A 23,519-nucleotide genomic window follows, 5' to 3' on the forward strand; every position below is an offset into this window, starting at 1 on the left:
AAGAATGATGGTGCAGTATCAGTAGTCCCTCTATCCTAAAAAGCAGATGTGAGAAGCTTCAGAGTTAAAATTCACAGATAAGAAGAGACTGCTGGATGAGGCCAATGGCCCATGTAGACCAGCATCTTGTTCTCATGGTGGCTGACCAAACACCTGTGGGAAGCATCCAATTTAGGCATGAGCACGAGAGCATCTTAAAGGTAAAGGGACCCCTGACCATTAAGTCCAGTCGTGACTGACTCTGGGGTTGCGGCGCTCATCTTGCTTTATTGGCCGAGGGAGCCGGTGTACAGCTTCCGGGTCATGTGGCCAGCATGACTAAGCCACTCCTGGCGAACCAGAGCAGCGCACGGAAACACCGTTCACCTTCCCGCTGGAGTGGTACCTATTTATCTACTTGCACTTTGACGTGCTTTCGAACTGCTAGGTGGGTAGGAGCAGGGACTGAGCAACGGGAGCTCACCCCGTCGAGGGGCATCTTGCCCACCTGCAATTTCCAGCAACTGGTACTCAGAGGCATCATGCTGGCTGGTAGTCCCTGCCCCTCCATCTAGTAATCCATGCTGCGAGAAACTATTAGGCAAGATGGTAGTGGGCGGGAACAACAGGAACACTAGGCCTCCCTAATACCCATTCCTATCCCAAAGGCACTGTGTTTAATCCTTCCTGAGCTCTGCACCACGATTGCATTTTCAGAGCGGAAAATGATGTGGAAGACATTGCCTGTGAGGTGTGACACATTGTAGCTATCATTTCTGACCCTGACCCAGCTGTGGTTGGGGGGCAACTACTGACCCCTGGATACAGATGTTCATTCCTCCTTTGTGTCAGATGCTCTGAGGCAGTCAAACAGGGCTCAGGTGAGTGTTGCAGTGTAGATGTACATCTAGATATTTATCTGTATCAGCAATGTGCACTAATATCTTGGGCTGAAACAGGGTGGGTGTGTGGGGGTGGGTGTTAGTGCTCTAAAGACCCTGCAAGATTTGTTTGAACAGAACTCATAAGTGTAGATTGCAAGTAAAGATGCTACTATCATCAAGTCACGTTGCTGTCTGTCTCTTGTACAGTTTCTTGAATTAAAGTCAGTGCTGTTTTCTAGGGGGGGAAAGGTGCCAGAACTCACCATGAGGGGTGTCGGAACTGAATTCCGGTGAGTTCTGGCTGTGGGGGAAAACCCTAACTGAAGTGAATGTGTTTTGAGTCAGGACAAGAGGCCAATTCCACTTGCTTGGAAATGCATTCCACTGAAGACCATGGGACTTCTTCCAAGGATCAGGGTGAAAGCTTTTGCAGGTTTGGATCATAAGGAATTATTTGCGCAACCGTAATTAGTCTGCCCAGGGACGCGGGTGGCGCTGTGGGTAAAATCTCAGTGCCTAGGGCTTGCCGATCGTATGGTCGGCGGTTCGAATCCCCGCGGCGGGGTGAGCTCCCGTCTTTCGGTCCCAGCTCCTGCCCACCTAGCAGTTCAAAAGCACCCCTAAGTGCAAGTAGATAAATACCGTATTTTTCGCTCTATAACACACACTCGACCATAACACGCACGTAGTTTTTAGAGTAGGAAAATCCGTAGGCATGCCACCTGTAGGCATTCCCTCCATAACACGCACAGACATTTCCCCTTACTTTTTAGGAGGAAAAAAGTGAGTGTTATGGTGCAAAAAATACGGTAGGTACCGCTTTGTAGCGGTAAGGTAAATAAACGCCGTTTCCGTGTGCTGCGCTGGTGCTGGCTCGCCAGAGCAACTTCATCACGCTGACCCCGTGACCCGGAAGTGTCTCTGGACAGCGCTGGCCACCGGCCTCTTAAGTGAGATGGGCGCACAACCCTAGAGTCGGACACGACTGGCCCGTACGGGCAGGGGTACCTTTACCTTTTTTAATTAGTCTAGGCTTTTGTAGAATAAATATTGCTTTAAAAGGCTGAAGTTATTTCTTTTTCCCTTCCCCATTTTAGAGTAATTGGAAGATCAATACTTGAAACAATGTCAGTGGGACCTCTTTTATTTAAATCCTCTGCTCTGGTAAATGGGTCCGAAATTGATATAAAAGAGAGCGCAGCTACATAATTTCATCTTGCACTTTGCCTCCTATGCATGTCTTACATGTTCTTAGACAAATGTAAATACTTTATAATAACATAAATGAAGAACAACTTTTAAAGAGCCAGAAAAAAACCAACGTTGTTCAATGGGCTCCATTGACTGATTCCTGTACTTTGAACAGCATTATTTTCAACAACTAGCCTATTAATATCCTCCCAGGTACAAAGCAGCAGGTATAAGGTTATCAAGGTCTGACCTTCCCTTAAAGGATGAAGACCACAACCTGTGCCATTAATTCATATTTCCACAACAAGCATACTTGTTTTAGCTATTATTTAGAGACACTCATACTTCATGGGACATTCAGGAAAAAAGTGATTATTTGTTCAGGAAAATAAAATGTTGACTACAAGCGCTTTGATATTTGTAATACATGCTTTTGTTTTTTAAAAAAAATGGTTTCACCTTGTTCCTTGCTATCCCCAGCTTTGCTGTGGTCATGCTAACATGTCACAGCTATGTAAAATGCTGCTCCCTATGAACTTGGATTCCACATGAACCAAAGCAAATTATTTACTTAATTTAAGATGGGATTGTAAACGTAGCCCCCACCCCCAAGTTACAATCTTGGTGAGAGAGTCGGAATCATTGTTGCATGTGTGTAAATTTACTAGAGTTAAGCATTATATTATTCATTGCATAACCCTGTTTTTTTATTAAAAACTTCACCTTTCTTTTTTTAAAAAAAAGAATTAAAATTAAATAGAGACAAGGAGAGTAGAGGCAAGGAGAAACTGTCACACTGTATACAAATAGGCTTCTTTCTTTTTCCTAGTATTTTTCTTCCTCTTCACAAAATAGGATTTTTCATAGAATCGATACGAGCTGCGTGAAAGATGGGGGAGGGGCCCCGCTCAGGATTAGTGTACTTAACTTCTAGACTCTGATCCACATGGTGAAGAAATGGATACCCAGGCAAGTGCTTTTTGCACTGTATTCAACAAAAAGGGTTGTGTGAAATTAGGCTCACATGCCTAGGGTAAAGTTACCAGATTTTTTTCAATGAATCCGGGGACACTTTTCAGCTTCCTACTAAATAGATGGATTTTGTCAGGGGACTGATTTGTAAATCCGGGGACTGTCCCCAGGAAACGGGGACGTCTGGTAACCTTAGCCTAGGGTGCAGTGTGGGTGTGTTTATTATATCTGCCCTTCTTCCAGCTGCAGGTGTGCGGGATGACAGGTGCTGCCCTCCCCTGCCAGCTGCTCCTGCAACCCCATTTTAGTCTTTAGCAGCACAATCCTATACAGGATTACAGGGATACCTCGGGTTAAAGACGCTTCAGCTTGAGCGTTTTCAGGTTGCGTTCTGCGGTGACCCGGAAGTAACGGAACGGGTTACTTCCGAGTTTCACCCCTCGCGCATGCACAAACACTCAAAATGACGCCATGCGAATGCGCAGAAGTGGTGAATCGTGACCCGCAGACGTGGGTTGAGTTCTGCTCAGGATGCGGATGGGGCTCTGGAACGGATCCCGTTCGCATCTAGAGGTACCACTGTATTCAGAACTAAGATTTACTGTATTCATTATGATTTATACCCAAGTAAACGTGCATATGCCTGTTGTTTTTGTCCATGGAGTTTTCTTGGTAGGGATACTGGAGTGGCTTGCCGGTTCCTGCTCCAGGTGGATCACATTTAGTCAAAACTCTCCACTGTGACCTGTCCGTCTTGGGTGGCCCTGCACAGCATAGCTCATAGCTTCTTTTGAATTATGGTGCTGGAGGAGACTCCTGAGCAGGGGTCGGCAACGTGCAGCCCATGGGCCAGATGCGGCCCACAAAGACCGTTTTACTGGCCCACAAGCCACCACAAACTGAGCTGCCTGCTCGACAAGTCCCCCACACTCTGCGCTAAAGTAGCATGGCGACTCGCCGAGTGGTGCCGGAAATGGCTTCTGCGCACGCGCAGATACCCAAAATCGTGTCTGTGCATGTTCAGACACCGAAAATCGTTTCTGCGCAGGCACAATTTTCGGCGCCGCGGACATGCGCAGAGGCGATTTTCAGCATCACGCTGCACCAGCCCAGCCCACGGATGATCTTCATGGGAGTGATCCGGCCCATGGCCGGTAAGGCTTGCCGACCCCTGCTCTTGAGAGTCCCATGGACTGCAAGAAGATCCAACCTATCCATTCTTAAGAAAATCAGCCCTGAGTGCTCACTGGAAGGACAGATCCTGAAGCTGAGGCTCCATGAGAAGAGGAGACTCCCTAGAAAAGACCCTGATGTTGGGAAAGATGGAGGGCACAAGGAGAAGGGGACGACAGAGGACGAGATGGTTGGACAGTGTTCTCAAAGCTACCAGCATGAGTTTGACCAAACTGCAGGAGGCAGTGGAAGACAGGAGTGCCTGGCGTGCTCTGGTCCATCACTTATTCCTAAGTATTTGGGCAAGATCCTGTGTCACACAAGCAGGCTTCCACTTCTACAGCTGGACTTCTCCCTCTCCTACCCCCGCACCCCACATGGTTATCTGGCTGTTAAGGAGACCCTCTGAAGCAGATTTGGGGGCACCGGGGAGTTGAGAAACTGGAGGTCCCATTGCGCAAGCAGACTTCCCTTGTGCCAACTGGCAGACATTCTTGGATATCATCCTTTGTTCTGAAATATTCATACGCTGCCTTTTTGAGTGAAACTCACTCAAGGTGGCTTGATCAACAGAGCTGTTCTGCTGGCTGCACTAAGATTGTAGCCAAAATGAATACTGACCCATGATCCAAGGGTAACACACACAAGGGTAACACACAGCGCATCAAACACAACAACTGCACACCCTTTATTCATTTCAAGCAGGCTTGCAGTTAGTTCCTGGTCAGTCAGTTCTGTTGTGTGCCAGAAGAAAATTGTGACCCGGAGACTGTTTGCTCATGCTGATTATATCTCACCAATATTCTCAATTCAACATTTGACTAAATGATTGCAGTAGGGAAATGTTTTGGAAAGTTTCCCAGGAAGTATCGGCATGACATCACATATTATTTTCTTTGCAGTGCCTTAGAAATCTACCTTTGTTGGCATTTTGAAACAAAAGCATGAAATTCTCATAAAAGAGACAGGATCTTATCTTGCTGTTTCAGCAGTATATGTAGCATGGCTAGGAAGAAACGGAGATAATTTTATTAAAGAAGTCTTTCAAAATCTGTATTGAATGATGTGTCTTTACATTATTGCACTAGACTTACAAAAATACATAATATATTAATATTTTATAATGCGAGGAAATATCATGTCAATTTTCAAATCGTTCCTTTTCATGGTTAATCTTCAGCACGCATCTGCAAGTTCGAGGAGGCTTTCCGAAACTATATTCACAACTTTATTATTGTCCAAGGAAAACAGGCCATCTTGAAAAGATTATACTGTTAAGGGGGAAAGAGTAAAAGAGAGCAATTGGGATCCAAAAGGCTGTGAAATGATGCTTGATAAAGAATACAGAAATGCAAAAATGGAATTTTGTTAACATTATAAATAATATCTGTAGTACCGCCACCAATATGCCTATGAATGAAACATGCTTATGTACAACATTGTAAACTTTACCGAAAGTCTTTCTTTTTTTACATTCAATAAAGCATGAATTTAAGACAACTTTTCTCATTTTCCTTTTTTAAAATGACAACAAAGTTTTGGGCTGGAATTGCTGAACACAGGTAAGCCGACAATTTACAGTACAGTTTTCTTTCACAGTGGTTAACATGGGGCATAACTCACCCACCTCCTGCACAAGCACCCACTGAAATGAATGGGAGGTGCACAAGAACTCTACCATGCTTGGGCAGGAGAACTTCCTGGTGTATTGTGCCCTTGGCTTATTTTAAAAAAATATCTGCACAAAATTTCACATTAAATGCAGGCTCCCATTCTGTTCAGGTCCTTCCCATCCATGAATCTTTATATTGGTGTGATGATACCATGATTTCAGAAGATTGGGTACCATATGGAGGAATTTTCTCAGCCCTAATCCAGAGAACATAAGTCACACCCAAGTGCCATTGTAATCAGTGGGTTGGATCCAGAGTCTGTGTGAGCAGAACACAGAACAATTCTGCTGGATGGGGGGGGGCATTTTTGCTAATTCCCCCCATGGCCCTTGAAAGGTCACTCCAGATGGTTGCAGAGACCCTCTGAAACAGTGTGAGACGCTGTAGGGAGAGGAAATTGGAGAAAATTACTTTCTCCTCTCGTTGTACAGCAGACATTTTGGGATCTTAATCTCTTCTGCAAATGGAAAGTGCAGAATGGACACTCTGAAACCAACCCACGGGGATTTGAGGGGGTCACGTTAAGTTCTCTGCTGTAGAAACAAAAATGCTTTTCATGAGATGCAGGTGTCTCCACCCTGTGCCCAAAATATACTCAAAAGAACTGTCAAAATTTGGATCGTTTAAGGTAAAGGCCATTGTTAAGAAACGAAAACAACACATGGCTAAGATGTCGCCTTTCAGGCAACAAAAAGAAAACAGAAATGAGTCGAGTAGTGGGAACGCAAATTATGACCAAGGTCCTTATTTACAGATAGAAAACAAAAGTTAAATTGCCTTTGTAATCACAATAAAATACAGGATAAATAACAGAGCCATGTATTCATTTGCTTTTCTTGTTTGTTACTAGAAGAAGTCAACTGTCTGTTAACCAAAACTCTTCTCCACTTGTCCATACAATTTGTTTATTTATTTTGCGGAAAAAAGAACGATTGAGTGATCCAGAAGAGAACTTCTGGTTTTGGTTGCCTTTCTTAGTTAGGATTGTAGCATTATCTACTGGTTTTCCTTGACTGGGTTTTCACAAATCTGAAACAATTGCACGTTGGAGACTCTCCTTTTGCTTAGAATAAATATGTGTGGTTTCACCAATGAATAGCCCTCTGAGGGTTGTAAGGTCTTCTCGATGCAAAACAGTGCAAGGGGCAGCAACACATTTATCACTTTCTTAGGTTATTTACACTTACTGAACCCCAAGGATTATTATTATTATTATTAATGAAGGGAAAAATATTTCAAATGTCAGCAGCCCCATAAGGTCCATCTGTGAGAAGGAATTACAGGGAAAGTGACTGGTCTGGTCTGGCTTTAAATTGTTCTGCCATGTTTCTGATATCAGAGTGCAGAGGCTGTGACAGAGTGACTACCTTCTCTGGCTGACTGCATACCCTTGAAAGCCAGCGACGCAGGGATGTCACAGTTGTGGGGCGATAGCGGAGTGCCTCCAGCATGCTGCCAGCCATGGCCAGCTACGTAACCAGAAGGAGCGGCACTATACGCCATGTACGGAGAGACTTGCGCTGCCGTGGGATAAGGCGCCATTGTTGGTGCAGAGACAAAACTTCCAACAGTGGGGAGACAACTTGGTGCCTGAAAGAGAGGAGAGGAAATAATGACAGTTACTGAAAAAGAATAAACACGTGGATTTTTAAAAACGGGGACAGCCCTGCCGTTGGGCAGAGTGAGGCAATGGCCTCAGGCGGCAGACTTGAGGTGTCATGAAAAGGCAGGTAATTGTTAAGCTATTAAATGGTTGTATTATATTTTTACTGCTTAGAACGGGGAGAGGCACTAGTGGGATTTTCTGCCTCAGGTCCCAGGTACTTTGAGTGAGAGGTTTGTGGGGAGGGGAGACATTTCTACTGTTTTTCCTCATAAAGCAAAATGGCTTTTAGGTACATCTTTACAGTGTAAATACTATCTTGTTTCTTTCACCTCATAACAACTACCGCAAGCTTCTTAATGCTGCAAAATTACTTCCAAAAATATAAGTGGTACACTTGTTGTGTTTTTGAGTGGGCTATGCTGTTTACTGTTGCCGGGCTTGTTCCTATTTCATTTACTCGGAGGATGGTTTAATCCAACTGACATCTTTTAAGTTTTGATTTTAAACATACCCACTGGGGAACCCTGTTGAACGAAAACCCTTCATTAACTAGAGAGCATATTCGATCGGTAGAAAATGCAACTTGAAAAAGACACATTGCACATAACTTTTGTAAACCAATAAATCTTTAATATATTTTTTTTAAAAAAATTGGTGCCCCCATATATATCTAATTCAAAATATAACAATAATAAAATGTAAAATAAAATTATATTTTTCAAAAAGAAAAAAGAAAGAAAGCACATTTGAGTTTACAGTGCCTTCTGCTTTCTAGCTTGCTTTCAAAACACACACCGGAGCAAAAGGCATTCATATAATCACTTGGTGAAACACCCTAAGATGATGTTTACATACTTCCTTGAACAGGGACTACCAAATTTACATCCGACTGCTGTGCTCATTGAAGTTCTCTTGCACAAGCCACACTGGAATTAAAGTGAGCGGCGGCACAGGAGCACTGCCAAGCCCATTTCTATGGAATTCTTGCTGGAGAACGTTCTGGTGGAACCTCCCCCCCAAACAACAACAACAACACTGATCATTAAATCCAGCCCTTGTATTTTAAGGCTTCATTCCTGGGGAAATAAAGTATTAAAAGACACAGACAAAAAAAGAACAAAACTCTCTCTCTCTCTCTCTCTCTCTCTCTCTCTCTCTCGCTGTGTGTGTGTGTGTGTGTGTGTGTGTGTGTGTGTGGTGATCTTGTCTTGAGGACAGGAGGCATTCTGTGATTTAAAGACCAAACTTCTTTTATTTAAGTAAAGTGTCATTCACTGTGAATTCCTACAGAGACAGGGGGTTGCCTCTCCCTTCTTTATACAAACAGACACCTGGACCACCAGCTTGCACAAACACCCATGGAGAGCAGTTAACAACTTCAGGCCCAATCCTGCTGTCATTCTACTGAGGAGAGACAGCGGACATTTCAAAATTCCAAATTTATGGGAATTTAAAGAACGAAAACCACAGCTTGGGCAATCTACAGTTGCAGGTCATCAGGCACTGCTCTGACACCAAGTCATTGTAAAAACAGCAAAAAGTACTGAGTTGCCTTAAAAGCTAGCGATGCCACAATATTCTCTGCTGTTTTTGTTGCAACGGACTAATACAGCTAGCGACCCCTCTGGAAACCATTAGAATCCCCTGTAATTTAACTGAATAGAGAGAAGTGTGTAAATATTTTGTTTAGCGTGTTTGTATTGTATCCTCTCTTCAAGGATTTCAGGGTGGCTTATGCGAGGTTATCTCATTCTCTCCTTAGAGATGTCTCTGCAAAATAAAATTAATCCTCATTTACTCCTTGTCCGGACCCTTTTGGGCTCTGGCGCAATTCAGTGGGAGGGGTGAAGGGCTGCTGCGATTTCACAAATTGTCACAGTAGAACTGTAAGTGGTGGCAGTTTAATGGATGTGAACCATATCATAAGCCCAGTCCATGCCCTCAAAACCATCTTAACTGGGCCACTGATTTGAACTTTTATTTCCCCCCTGCAAGTCCTCTCTCTAATCACCACACTGGATCTTATTGGTGTCTTCTAGAGATCCAGAAGGAGATACTATCTTAAAACAGGATGCTTCCATCCCAAGTACCTTTTTTTCCCTTTCCATCTTTTAAATACCTGAATGCCAAAATCAGTTTGCCATGTGGCATATATGGATATACGGCATAACAGAGTGTTGGAATGAGGTTTGGGGGAGCAATTCAAATCCCCACTCAGCCAGGAGGCGCACTGGTGTCCTTGGGGCTGGCACTGCCTCTTGGCCTAACCCACCACACAGGGTGGTTGTGAGGATAAAAATGGAGAAGGAGAAAGCCATGTATACCACCTTGAGTTCTTTTGAAATTTTTTTAATGATAGTTAAAATTTATTTACCACACATGTCCCATTACACTGTACCCTATTAAATAATAAAAGATCCCTCTACTGTTATGTTACTACCCCGGTGAACAATGACATTATATATATGTGTGTATATATATATATATATATATATATATATATATATATATATATATGCTTTCGTAGATTTTCACGGGTACAGGAATGCAGGTTTTGGTGTCTTCGGGTGTCTTCCCGTGTAAGAGTCGGGGTGTCCGTGCGACGTTTCGACGAGGTCTCACTCGTCATCTTCAGGCTGGTGCTTTCGGCTTCTTGTTACTGGAACAGAGCAGAGTCTGGTGTTTGAGTTCCTATAAATACTGTTGAGGGGTGTGGTGTATAGCCTCCAACGTTCTGGGCAGAGAGGAAGTTCCTAGATTAGTGTGCCTTTTCTTCTTTTGTTCCTTAATTACTTGAGGGATATCTTGGGTGATTTCATGAGTGATATTCTGAATACCACTGGGTGGGTCATTAAGTGTAGATTAGTTGCTAAAGCTTTCGTGTCTTGACCTCTTGAGCTTGTGAAGAGTTTTTCTGAGAAGATGGCTGTGCTGCATTTAGTTGTGCTCTGGCTTGGCTTCGTGTATAGGGGCGAGCTGTGGTTTTGTGCCACAGAAAGCACCAGCCTGAAGATGACGAGTGAGACCTCGTCGAAACGTCGCACAGACACCCCGACTCTTACACGGGAAGACACCCGAAGACACCAAAACCTGCATATATATATATATATATATATATATATATATATATATATATAGACTCCCAAGCAAAACATCTCTACTGAAGTTATTAATATGGAGAATAGAAAGCAAGAGAGACCATTTTAAAAACAAAGCCAAAATCTACATCCCAACCAACATAGGTCATTTGAATGACAAATGCAGGGAACTGAAAATCTGATTCAAATGTCACTTTTTAAAAAGGCCATGCAATCCTACATATGCTTGCCTAGAAGGAAGTCCTACTGAATTCAGTAGGCCTTACACTCAAGCAACTGTGGCTAGAGTTCCAGGCATGTTGTTGGGACTAGCTTGAAATTTAGGCTGCCTGGGTTAACGGTGGAATTGACACCCATTTGTTAATCTGGCATTTTTGACAAGAACTACATTCACTTGAAGTTGAACTGGAGGGGATTAAATTCCAAGGCCCAGCAAATATTGGGCCAATAATTCAATGGAAGGAAATGAACACCAAAATACAAAATCAGGAGTTGGGAGAACCCTGCGGTGTTTATGGGCTTGTAAGGTACTTCGAAGTCTTTACTTAAGTGCTGGGTTTTGAGAAACATTTTTTTAGTTCTGTAAATATTACTCACATAATCGAAGCCATTGTTTATGAAAGGAAATTTAATTATTTAAGAAGTGCTTCTAGCTGAATGTAACCTATGTTCTTTTCCCTTTTCGCTCCCTCCCCCCCTTTGCCTCTTCTTTAAGGGGCAAAATCCACAGGGGAGATGTTTTGGATTGTTTCAACGGCTCAGAATTAACGTTTTGCAAGAGTCAAAGAGAACTGGAACTTCAGACTAACCCCCTTGGCCTTTTTGATGCTTTATATATTTAGCAAAATGCATTTTTACAATTTTGCTGCGGCTGATGTAGAATATACAGTACAAAAGGCCTGCGTCAGGAGTTACCCCTCAATTATACTAAATTAATCTGTGTCACTCGGTGTATGGAATCAAAGAGTTAAAACAGGTTCAGATGCACAGTTGTGCTTATCAGTGTTGTTCTAAAGAATCTGAAGGGACTGCTAAACATCTGACATAATAAAAACCTTTCTGGACCCCATGATCTGCCGTGCTCAGGATAGCATCTAATGTCCTTGTCCTCAGGTTGTGCGTGTTTAGTCTATTGCAGGGGTGGCCAATGCGTTGCCCTCCAGATGTTGCTTGACTACAGTTCCTATTATCCCTGACCTATAGCCATTCTGACTGGGGTTGATGGGGACTGTAATACAACATCTGGGAGACACCATTTTGGCTACCTTACGTCTACTGTCTATACACACCTTTGGCACCTGCATCGGTGGCACCATCTTGGGTTGAAAGGGTGGATATTTTTGGATGGTTGGTGGAGATGGATGCTCAAAGGTCACATGAAAGAATGTGACAAGTTATAAGAGTAAATAGGTAAAGAAACTCGTATAGGATCCAGGAATAGACAAGTAGCCAATGTAGGGATTTAAGGAAGGGTGTCACATGCTCAGAGCAATGACAGAAGTGAATAATTTGGGTGGCAGAAAGTGTAAGAACTGTATGCATATTGCCTTGGCCCCATTCACACAGATAAGTCTACACACTGACAATCTGAATGTGTGTAGGGCCTGTTCAGACAGTACACTTAGCATGAGTAGGTTGGGGGTGCACATTGAGTCTACATGTCATCTCAACCAAAAAAGGTTGTGATGTCTCAACATACATACATGATACTCTTTTGTACACAAGACTAAGGAAGCTTTATCAAAGCTGGTCTATGGTTCATTATGAAACCAATCCATTTGGGTGGAGGAAGGGGGTCATATCTGTTTTTGCAGCAAAGTGCTGCTTGGGAAAAGCTTCTCAGACCAACCACCAGCCTGCATTGAGAAACCACTTCAGCCTGTAGTAGCATATAGCAGGAAACAGGACAGATTCCAGCTGAGCTTAGTGTTGATTCGCACAACCTATCCAGTGGGCATCAGCCTTGAGAAAAGCCCACCTTCAAAGCATTTCAACCAGTGCTGGGCCACTCCTGGCCTGTCACTGTGTGGTGGAGATACACAAGAAGCTGCTTTATACCAGATCAGACTATTTGTCTATCTAAACCACATTGTCTATTCTGAAAGTAGCTCTCTCTAGAATATCAGGTCTGGAGACTGTTCTTTTAAACCTTCAGTTCAATCCTTCTAACTAGAGATGCCCTTCTTCATGCAAAAGATGGGCTCTGCCACTGAGCAATGGTTTCTCCTGGATACTGAGAGACACACCTGCCTTAACAAGGAAAGTCCAGCAATAAGTATAGTTCAGTCATTTTTTAAAAATTCAAAAACTGAATAGTAAACATATAAGAACGATAACTTAAAGTGATTCCCCACTAGACATTGCCCTCAAGTACAGTACATAGAGGCCACCATAAAATTATCACAAGTGGTCACCATTAAACAGCAAACTGCTAAAAACCATACACCGAGTGAGCAAGAGACAGAGATCACCATCCAAATGGTTGGGGTGTACACAAAAATTCTTAGCTCAGTAACAGAAAGATGTTAGACTTGGGGCCAGACACACAGCCCTGGGGAAAGCATTCCAAAGAAAAGGAGCCATTGCAAAAAAAGAAGGCCCTTTCTCGTATAACCACCCTTGGACTCCCTTGATGGTGTTACCAAGAGAAGGCAACCCAAAGACAAACAGAGGATCTGAGGACGTTCATATGAGGAAAGGCACTCCATAAATCATCTAAAGCTTTATAGCTTAAAAGCAGCACTCTGACTTTGGCCCTGAAAACGACCCAATTCCAGTGGTGATGGGCCAGCCTGATCACACTTCCTGGTCCCAGTTACAAGTCTGACTACCAAACGTTGCACAGTTTTCAAAGGCAGCCCCATATTTAACACAATATAGTAGTCTAGGCACAAAATTACCAGAGCATAGTCAACTGAAGTCAAGCTATCTCCATCCAGACAGTGGGGCCAGCAGCAAAGCTTGTAGAAAGTGTTCTGTGTCCCAGAAGCTACCCAGGCTTCCAATGACAGTGATGGATCCTGAAGCAGTCCCTAAAACGATGAACCTGCCTTGAGGATTATTATACCAGAAGTTGAGCTAAATTTCTTAAAATCAATCCATCATTAGCTCCTGGATCTCTAGGCATGGCTTAGCCTCTGCACCATCACGCTCAGACTGCAAGATGCAGCAAATTTCAAAATGGATTGCATCAAGGCACAGTTATTCCTTAACCATGTGCTACGGAAAGAAATATGAAAACATGATTGTGTAAATAAAAAAGATTTCAGCGTTTGACAGCTGTTCTTTCATCACCCTTCTCTTTCAGGGCATTATCATTCCTCTGCAAACAGATTAATTCCCCCACTACCCATTTGAAAGCTGCAGCTCAGCAGAATATAAAGATGTGTGTCCAACAGACTAAACCTCACGTTTGCGAAATAGCTGTTAAAACTGTATGTTTGCATAACCAAGGGACATGGCAGCGCTGATGCATACTTGCTGCTTCTCCCCCTCTCCCCCCCCTTTGTTCTTTCTGACGGAATGAAGCAATGACCTTAAATTCTATATAAACATATTTCTTGGAAATAACGCCCCATGTGTTCTCCAAAGATTGTACTTCTGAGTGTGGACTGGGATGCCAGTCATATATGAGTAATATTAAAAGGGTAATATAACGGGAAGAGGGTGTAAGCCAAGGGCAATACACAGGATGTGAACATACTACATCACTCCTCTATTGGACAGTAAAGATGATTTATATAATCAAATCATTTTATGCAATCCCAAGAGAAGACTTGACCATTTGCCCAAATACAACTTAATCAGCAACTTAATTCCATCAGCGGTGGAATTCTTATTCACCGACATGGAATTTAGTGTGCATTAACACTACAGTGGTACCTCGGTTTACGAACTTAATCCGTTCCTGAAGTCCATTCTTAAACTGAGGCTCACTTTCCCTAATGAGGCCTCCTGCCACCAGTGCCCATCCACTGTTCAGATTCTGTTCTTAGACCGAGGTAAAGTTTGCAAACCAGGACACTATTTCCGGTTTTGCGGAGTTCATAAACCAAAACATTCTTAAACAGGACTGTTCTTAAACCAAGGTACCACTGTACACTGTACAGTGGTACCTCAGGTTAAGTACTTAATTCATTCCACAGGTCTGATCTTAACCTGAAACCAGTGGCGTAGCATGGGGGTGCAGGGGGGGCCGGCCACACCGGGCGCAACATCTGGGGGTTAGGGTTAGGGGGCGCAAATCCACAGGTTAGGGGGCGCAAATTACTTGCCTTGCCCCGGGTGCTGACAACCCACGCTACGCCACTGCCTGAAACTGTTCTTAACCTGAAGCACCACTTTAGCTAATGGGGCCTCCTGCTGCCGCTGCGCCGCCACTGTACAATTTCTGTTCTCATCCTGAAGCAAAGTTCTTAACCCGAGATACTATTTCTGGGTTAGCACAGTCTGTAACCTGAAGCGTATGTAACCTGAAGTGTATGTAACCCGAGGTTACATTTTAGAATATATTTTACACACACACACACACACCACATCTTTTTTTAAAAATCAATCAGCCCTGCGCACAGTTCTCCAGAAGCAAGATTTCAAAACTGAACTTCCAAATAAATAGCGCCAGTGTGCTAGAATGGCATCTATATTCCTTGCCCACTGTTAATTCTACAGTGGCAAAGAGCACAAACATTTATGTGAACAATGAGTCAACTAGCTGAGATCCTTTCCAGAGGAAATGTTATTTTATTTGCCTAAGAACCGGCAAAAAAGAATAAGGAGAGTATCTAGAACAGCAGTGGGCAACCTGTGCTGTTCCAGATGCTGCTGGAATCAGTTCCAGGCAGTGGGGACAATGCCCACGGATAATGGAAGGTATAATCCAGAAACATCTAGAGCGCCCCAAATTTCCCATCCCTAATCTAGAAGCCCTGGAGTAGTATGAAAATGGCAACATTCAGAGGGACAGAGAAACTTGACCTTCATATGCTAAAATTTCTAATAAAAAGCACATCCGAATGTTATACAAAGTTTCATATGGACAGCCAGAAATGCTTTGGGACAAAACGAGAACAAAAAAATAGTTTGTAGGGTTTTCCAATTTATATTTTGTACACGTGTAGCAGGTACCCAATTCCACCAACATAGATTTACAGCAGTCCTAAATTTGCCAAATGTTAAACAAGGCAGCTACCACAAATAAGGAAATTTGTAGGCAACATACTTGTTGTGACCATTCAACAGATGGCAAATTTTGCCCCAGAGGAAATCCTGGGCAGGATAAAAGCTGGTGAGGAAATATCTGATAGTTTGAGAGAGGCTTAAGTTCACATGGTTGACACACATTTTTATTTCGCCCCACTGCAAACTCTGGTTGAACAGGTTTTTCAGGCTTTTAAACAATTCAGTATAATACAATACAAAAAAGCCCGTCAACATTTCTGCTTACTGTTAAGATCTGTGGCCACCAATCAGTCAACCAGCTTCTCCAGCATATTGGAAATTAAAACCTGTTTACCAGAGATGAAAGTGGGAGGAACAATTCCTTCTTCAAACCATCATCAATTCTCTGAAAGAAAATTATTGTTTGTCTCAAGATTCAGCAACTTTTTTTGAGGAATGGGAAGAATATAAGGAGCAGTAAAGAAAGTACAGCTATGTGCTTGCTATCATTTCAGCATCACAGATACAAAAAACCCTTGCTCAGAAGGGGAATATTATTATTATTTTGTTTATGAAAGGATGACACAGAGAGCAAAGCCAACAAAGGTCCTTTTTAGAATTCCCATTTTTCAGAGCATGTAAGTAGCATCTCCAAACTATGGTCTTCCTTAACATAAAACCCACATTGAAGGAAAATCCGGTTCCTAAACCATACCTGAAATCCTGGATTGGATTATGACTTTAGCAGTACACGGATCAAGAAAGCTCAGAAAAAGACACAAAAAACCCAAATTGACTGATCAGCATAATAGAGATCCATAGAGACCAATTGGCATGATTTTTTACCCATTCTGGGATAAAGTGATGAAAGACTGGATATAAATCTAAATAAATGATAAAATTGCTTTCAAGAACCATACAGAAGGATAACTACTGCATCAACAAATAGTTCTAGCTGTCATTTATCAGCCAATCTGAAATTATCCATCCATTGCAAATTAAGCCAATAATAAATCAACATCTTTACTTTTAGTAAAACCTAGGTCCCAGTAAGTGTCTTTGAGATTGGTGATAATTAATTCAATATTGTTTCTCTGCCCCAAGATTTGCTACACCTGCCTACACCCAAACATAGGTGCTAGTCAGCATTCCATAAGGGTACATTAGCTAACACAGTGTAGTCTCAAAACATCAAAATGTTACGCTGGCATTGCAGAGGCATCACAAACCGCTAAAGCAAATTATTTATGTTTGGAGGTGGGGAACCCACAGAGAAGAGTAATGTTTTGTTGTCAGTACCATTGCTCCATTCATAATATATTGCATAATTATTAGGTTATCACGTTTCAAATAAATCTGCCGTTAGAAACAGAAACCATAAAATGTGATTGACTCTGCACCAACAATTACTCACTTGCAAAAATATTGTGCAAACAGTAGGATACAACAAGAAGAAGTGAGAAGTGGTTTCTTAGAGAGTCAGTCAATGAAAATCAAACCACAGTCTCTATTGGAAACAGGTTGGGATGGGGAAAGTTACAGGAGAAAGGGCTTATAAATTTCGAACCCCACTGGGAAACTGGGGCTAAATATTTTCAGATATTGTCTGCTGAAAGAAGAACACAGATGGATTTCATAGTGGAGACAGCACCACAACGAGGAGCTGGCAGCACTGTGGGAAGGGAGCAAAAATAGCCTACCAGCTGGGAGAGAAAAGCAAGTCAGATCTTGGCAAGTATTTAAACATGCAGTCAATGGAAAGGCTGGTCCAAGCGAAGGAAGCCTGATGGCTTGTTCTTCCCTCCATCCCCCCCAATAAGAAACATGCGCTCTCATGCTGATTTAGATTCTGATAGTGAGAGCCATAGCGGGCACCAGCAGGTGGTAAGACAGCACTGCATACCCATGGCAATACAAATCTGACTTATTAAACAGGGCGGCAAAATATGCAGGAATGGAGGAGACATGTGGTTCCATTCATTTCTGATTGTAATACGAGCCCACCTAATTTGTACTTTCTGAAACAATATGTAAACTGAAATGTAGGTATCCTTTGAAACTCGCACATCCCAGAATTCTCTGGTGCTGTTCTCCAAAGATGGTCAGTCTCCTTTTCATTGCAATCGCCATGAACTCTTGAATACCTCAAGGACTGCAGCTCTCCATATGACCCTAGCCAGACCCTGAGATCATCCTCTGAGGTCCTGCTTCATGTGTCTCCTCTACGGGAGGTCCAAGGCAAGCAACACGAGAACGGGCCTTTTCTGCAGTGGTTCCTCATTTGTGGAATGCTCTCGCCGGGGGGGGGGTTGACTAGCGCCAGACAAAAATGTTCCTCTTTAAAGGTAAAGGTAAAGGTAAAGGTAAAGGTAAAGGGACCCTTGACCATTAGGTCCAGTCGTGGCCGACTCTGGGGTTGCAACACTCATCTCGCTTTATTGGCTGAGGGAGCCGGCGTACAGCTTCCGGGTCATGTGGCTAGCATGACTAAGCCACTTCTGGCGAACCAGAGCAGCACACGGAAACGTCGTTTACCTTCCCACCAGAGCGGTACCTATTTATCTACTTGCACTTTGAAATGCTTTCGAACTGCTAGGTTGGCAGGAGCAGGGACCGAGCAACGGGAGCTCACCCTGTCACGGGGATTCGAACCAGAGTCAATTTCCCTAACACTCCAGCAAGGTATTCAGGTGACTCTAGTAAACCAGTGGCTTCACTGGGTAAGGTGAATGCACACAACCATTTACCAACTGGGTTCCACCATAGGCTGCATGCAACATCATACTAAGCAGGTCGTGTGAGCCCCCACAGACAAAAAAATTATGCTGACCCGGTGAGCCTTCTCACCGCAGAGTAACTTGGCCTTCTGTATCACTTAGTCAACTGGAACTGAGTATTTTTGCATACATTGGAGCACCAGTGGCACAGTGTGGGAGGCATGGGGACTGTGGCCTCAGGCACATTTTTTTGAGGGGGCACAACCAGGTGCCCCCACAACAGGCTCTCTCATTGGAGCCTGGCTCTGGTACACAAGGGACAGCTTCCTTGCACGACAGCCCAACCCTGCTGGGCACAGAAGCAGTCAGTCAGGACGGAGGAGGTTTCACAAGGGTTCACTGCAGCTCACCTGGGAAGGAATCAGGTGTATGAGGTAGAAACAACTCACACCCTTTCATCTACATCATGCAATGACGTGGATGACTTTGCATGAAAACGTGGATGATATTCTAATCAAGGTAAATTAATAGCTTGGGAACAAAACACATTTGGGAGGTTCCTCCTTCTCGTCATCATCATCATGGACCTCCAGATGTCCTCAGGCCCATCAATTATGCCTTGCCTGCCATCATCCACTCAAGTATTTTGACACTGAACAAAATAATTCCACTTATCCCAAGTAGCTACACATGCACAGGCAATCATATGAATAGAACGGATAAAGAAAACAGAGACGGACTGAAAGGAAAGGGCGTCTACCATTTTCCTAAGTCTTGAGAGGATGGGCCTGAGAACAAACAAATTCCACAAGAGGGTGCCATAACTGAAGAGGTCCTGCCACTTGCACTCACCAGTCTTGCCTCTGAAGGCCAGGTACTCAGAGAAGGGTCTCTCCTGATGACCTGAGTGCATAGGGGGAGGAAAGGTTACATATAGGAGAAGGCAATTCCACTATGTCCATATTCAAGAAAATGTATTCCCTAGGAAGGGATTCCCAGGTTCAATGTGAATGCTGATGAGAGGATTTCATAAGCATTTAGATTACCATTTTCCTGGGGTAGTGAATGTGATGTCCTCCAGATATTGTTGGACTACAACTCCCATCACCCCCAACTATTGGCCAGCCTGGCTGGGGCTGATGGGAATTGCAGTCCAACAATATGGGGGGGGGCACCATGTTGGCTAACCCTGGCATATTCTACCTGCAACAGTGGAAACAGGGTTCAGATTAATTTCAGTGAACTTGCAAAGCCAGATCAAGTTGCAGCCTGACCAATTTTAAACCATCCACGAAAAGCTACCCATGTTTAAGGGGTGTGCATGTAGGTATAAAATTCTACTCTAAAGTTGTCTGATTCTAAACAGACTTAGGATGGTATTTAACTAAGTTTCACTCAGAGAAGACCCACTGAAATTATTTAACATGACTAAATTGGGTCCATTAATTTCTACGGGAGGAATTTCATGTCCTGCTAAGGCGATTGCTCAGTGAGGGCAAGCATTTTGACTTGCAAGATGCAACAATCCTCTCTTTCCTTCCCCCATGCACTGTTCTGGGGTGGGGGGAGCATGTGGGTGAGTGGAAGCCCCATTGCACAAGCAGAGGTCCTTGCACAGGGCTTCCAGTGACAGGGCCTATTAGTTGAATCCTGCCCAAAGGTCTATTCCAGGGTTTCCCAACTCCCATCCTCCGTAGCTAGCAGGACCAGTGGCCAGGGATGATGGAGACCGTAGTCCAAAAACAGCTGGAGACTCAAGCTTTGGAAACCTGGTCTATTCTAAGGAAAACTTAGTTGAATACCACCCATATTTCTCAAGCCTTACGGGGGGGGGATTTCAACTGGACGCGTTACATATCTCCCCCATTCCTCTCACTGTCAAAGTGCAAAGTGTAAGTTATTTGAGGCAGAGACTTTCCTCTCACCTTTTTTAAAAAAACAACCTTTGGTTACTCTGTAAAGTTCCTTTGTCGCACAAACAAAACAGTAATTATAAAATATATGATTGGTGTATTGGGATATGAGTAAGGAAGAGCTTGAATAAATTCTCTACCACATCCATTTCTGAAGCTACCACACGTAAGACTCAAGGCATTTTTAGCCTGCACAATGCAGCTGGGGGAAAGAGATGTTCTCCACTACTGAACCACTTAATGGTTCAGGAAGGTGATCCAGCTTACAGCCTAGAAACACACAAGGCATGAAACTATGGTCAAGCATAGCGCTTTCTTCTTCTTATAACTACTGCTTCATCTTTCTGGGCAGATCAACCTGCACGTAAGCCAGCCAGTAAGCGGAGAGAGAGAGAGAGAGAGAGAGAGAGAGAGAGAGAGAGAAGAACAAGCATGGTTTTCTTGACCATCTATGCCAGCACTGCATTCCTACAGTGGCCAGCCTGATGTTCATGGGCAGTTCCCCAACAGGACATAGAATCATAGAATTGGAAGGGACCCTATGGACCATCTACTCTAATCCCCTCAATTCAGGAATATGCATCCATACATGGGATCAAACCCATGACCTTGGCATTATAAGCACCACACTCTAACCAACAGAGCTAACCAACTAGGCATAAGCAGAAGAGAAAATCTCCTAGGGTGTGGAGTCTACAGCAGGGCCTTCAGGAGCTGAACAGAGTCTGTTACTGCATAAAAACACAGCACATTCTCAGTTTAATGGTAGGCTTATCACCAGCTGTCAACTATTCCATCCCTATTTTCAGAAGCAACCTGCTTCTGAAGACCAGTCAATGAGAGCAATAAGTAAGGGAAGACTATGGTATGGATTTACCCAAAGACATCTATCTTCCTGGTTGGGAACAGAGTGCAGGAGTATATGAGCCTTTTGATCTAGCCAGGCAGAGCTTTCCTTAGGTTCTTAAGCACAGCCTGTCCACAGAATGAGAAATACAGAGGAACGAGTTCCACACACTACACTGAAAGTATCTGTAGACAGAACCATCTTATAAATATACCGAGCAGCATGAATTTTCAAAGACATTCACTTGCGAATTAAAGAATCACAAAAAACCAAACACAGAGACTTTCATCATCAAGCTACTAGCCAGGGAAATGTTATATATAACTCAGGCAAAAATCCTTTGTAATCATCCCACTAAAATGCCGTGACTAAATGCAGAGTGTGTGTCTGTGTGTGCGCACGCGCGTGTGCTTTCCACTGGTGACAACTTCCCTGACCTATGGCAGTGGCGTAAATGTGAAGAGTATTCAAGTGGTGAATCTGTCCCACTAACTTCAGGTTGGCCTATATTCTATGGAGGCAATTACAAAACCACCACTTCCTGAACAGAATCTGAGTAATCAGGTTTCATTCAGGAAACTGTGGAGATTAGGAAAACGGCATTCAGCCCTTAACCCACAGGCAAAACACGTATTTGACTATAGGAAAGGGGGGGGGGGTTGGAATGCCTGTGACTTCTCTATATCACATTATCTGCTCTGTTCATTGAAAGGGCAGGATATAAACTAATTAAATAAATAAATAATCAATCAGTCTTAGTTACATATGTATAAAAGGTCCAGATATGCAACCAAATATCACTGGTGAGCAAAGAATACTGCATATTCCCCCCTTTTTTTCCTTTGCTCATGTAAACACAGACAAGTTGTTTTCTATTTTCATGGAGCGTAACAACCAAAGCTGCAACCGATTCAATTTTTTTATCAGAATGATTGCTTGCTTTTCAGCTGGCTAATAAGTTAATCAATTTATTACATCTACATATTGACGAAATTAAGATCTAGTCTAGAAGCATTGTTTTGTTCTTAGATACTGAACCAGGTAAGAGACAACTGCAAAAGGTACCAAGCACAATAACATACAAAAAGCATACCTTTGGCATTTATTTTGCCCCATTTGCCTACTGCAGTATGTAAATTAGATGAAAAAATCAACAAGCACACCCCTAACTCTCAGGCCCGCCAATTTAAACCTTGTTAGAATTTGCATTTGCCAAATGTCCAGCTAAAGTTGGTTTTAGTAGGTTAATCTACTGCTTAAACACTTTGGGACTTCTAGCCTTACTAGGTGACACAAAAGTTAGAGGAATTAGCACCATTCATGGCTGCGAATAAACTGTTTATGAATGTCTGATACAAATAGTCTCTTGCATCTGATGAAGTGAACTCTGGCCCACGAGAGCTTACATTTGTTAGCCACTAAGGTGCCTTGAAATCTTATTGTTTCACTATTCTCTTATTGTTGATATGAAGAGATGAGGATTGTTAAACACAATCCCTCGTGCATCTAAACAGTTAACATCACTATTAACTCTTTCCTGAAAGAGATTAATGAATTAGGGGGAAGGAGAGAAAGGGGATAGCTATCTTCAGCCACCTATGGCATTTACATTACCCCTGATCATTGGCCAGGCAACTGGGACTGATGGGAGTTGAAGTCCAACAGCATCTGGAGAGCCAAAGGTTCCCCATCTATTCCCCAGCAATTCTACCATATCATTAGGTAACTGTTCTACGTGCTTAAAATCATACGCTGCAATTACGCTAGTAGGATTGCAAGAAATTTTGTAAGGAGGATTATGCAAAATATTGCAGAGAAAACTACGATAAGAATTATTAGTGAAGGAGTATTAAATGCAATACTGAAAATAATGAAATGCAGATTAAGTGATAAAGCCAGAAAAATCTTCAGATGCAGTTGATGGAAGTCCAAAACATTGTTTAAAATAAGAAAGTATGTTATATGATTTTTGGAAATTATTTGTAAAAATCAATAAAAATATTTTTTAAAATAGTATTGTACACTGTATATACACCATGCAGTTAAAGCAATTCCCCAGAAGCCTGGGAACAACAGTCTGCTAAAGGTGCTGGGAAATAAAACTCTATGAGGAGCAAAATACAATTCCTATTATTTTTCTGGGGTGGCAGGGATAGAGATGTGCTTCAAATGTATGGAATGTTGGAAGGGACCTTAAAGGTCATCCAGTTCAATGTCCTTCTAATGCAGAAAACCCATTACTCTTGCCCCCTCAGTTCCAGTCATTCTTACTACAGCACTACAGAACAGGCCAGTCCCCGCCCTCCTAA

The 23,519-nt window shown here is 43.0% G+C and overlaps 1 protein-coding gene and 1 long non-coding RNA gene across 6 annotated transcripts in view; both read right to left on the reverse strand.

Annotated features, from left to right (window-relative positions):
• LOC309527274 overlaps positions 1-23,519 on the reverse strand; it is a 439,252-nt gene that overhangs the window by 90,522 nt on the left and 325,211 nt on the right. The window lies entirely within an intron of this gene.
• The window catches only part of PAX9 (paired box 9), a 34,883-nt gene continuing 16,589 nt past the window's right edge, over positions 5,226-23,519 (reverse strand). Inside the window, exons 4-6 of one of the 4 annotated variants that reach the window (XM_082213690.1) lie at positions 19,303-19,353; positions 7,261-7,462; positions 5,226-5,470 (exon numbers count right to left, since the gene is read on the reverse strand). In XM_082213690.1, the coding sequence (XP_082069816.1) occupies positions 5,466-5,470; positions 7,261-7,462; positions 19,303-19,353 (258 nt within the window). In that variant the 3' untranslated portion in view covers positions 5,226-5,465. Of the gene's footprint in view, positions 7,463-19,302; positions 19,354-23,519 lie in introns of all 4 variants that reach the window. The other 3 variants (XM_082213689.1, XM_082213688.1, XM_082213691.1) reach the window with 3 other exon arrangements.

The sequence above is a fragment of the Podarcis vaucheri genome (genome assembly GCF_965113315.1).
Source record: "Podarcis vaucheri genome assembly, chromosome: 1".
In the NCBI taxonomy this organism is placed as follows: Eukaryota; Metazoa; Chordata; class Lepidosauria; order Squamata; family Lacertidae; genus Podarcis; species Podarcis vaucheri.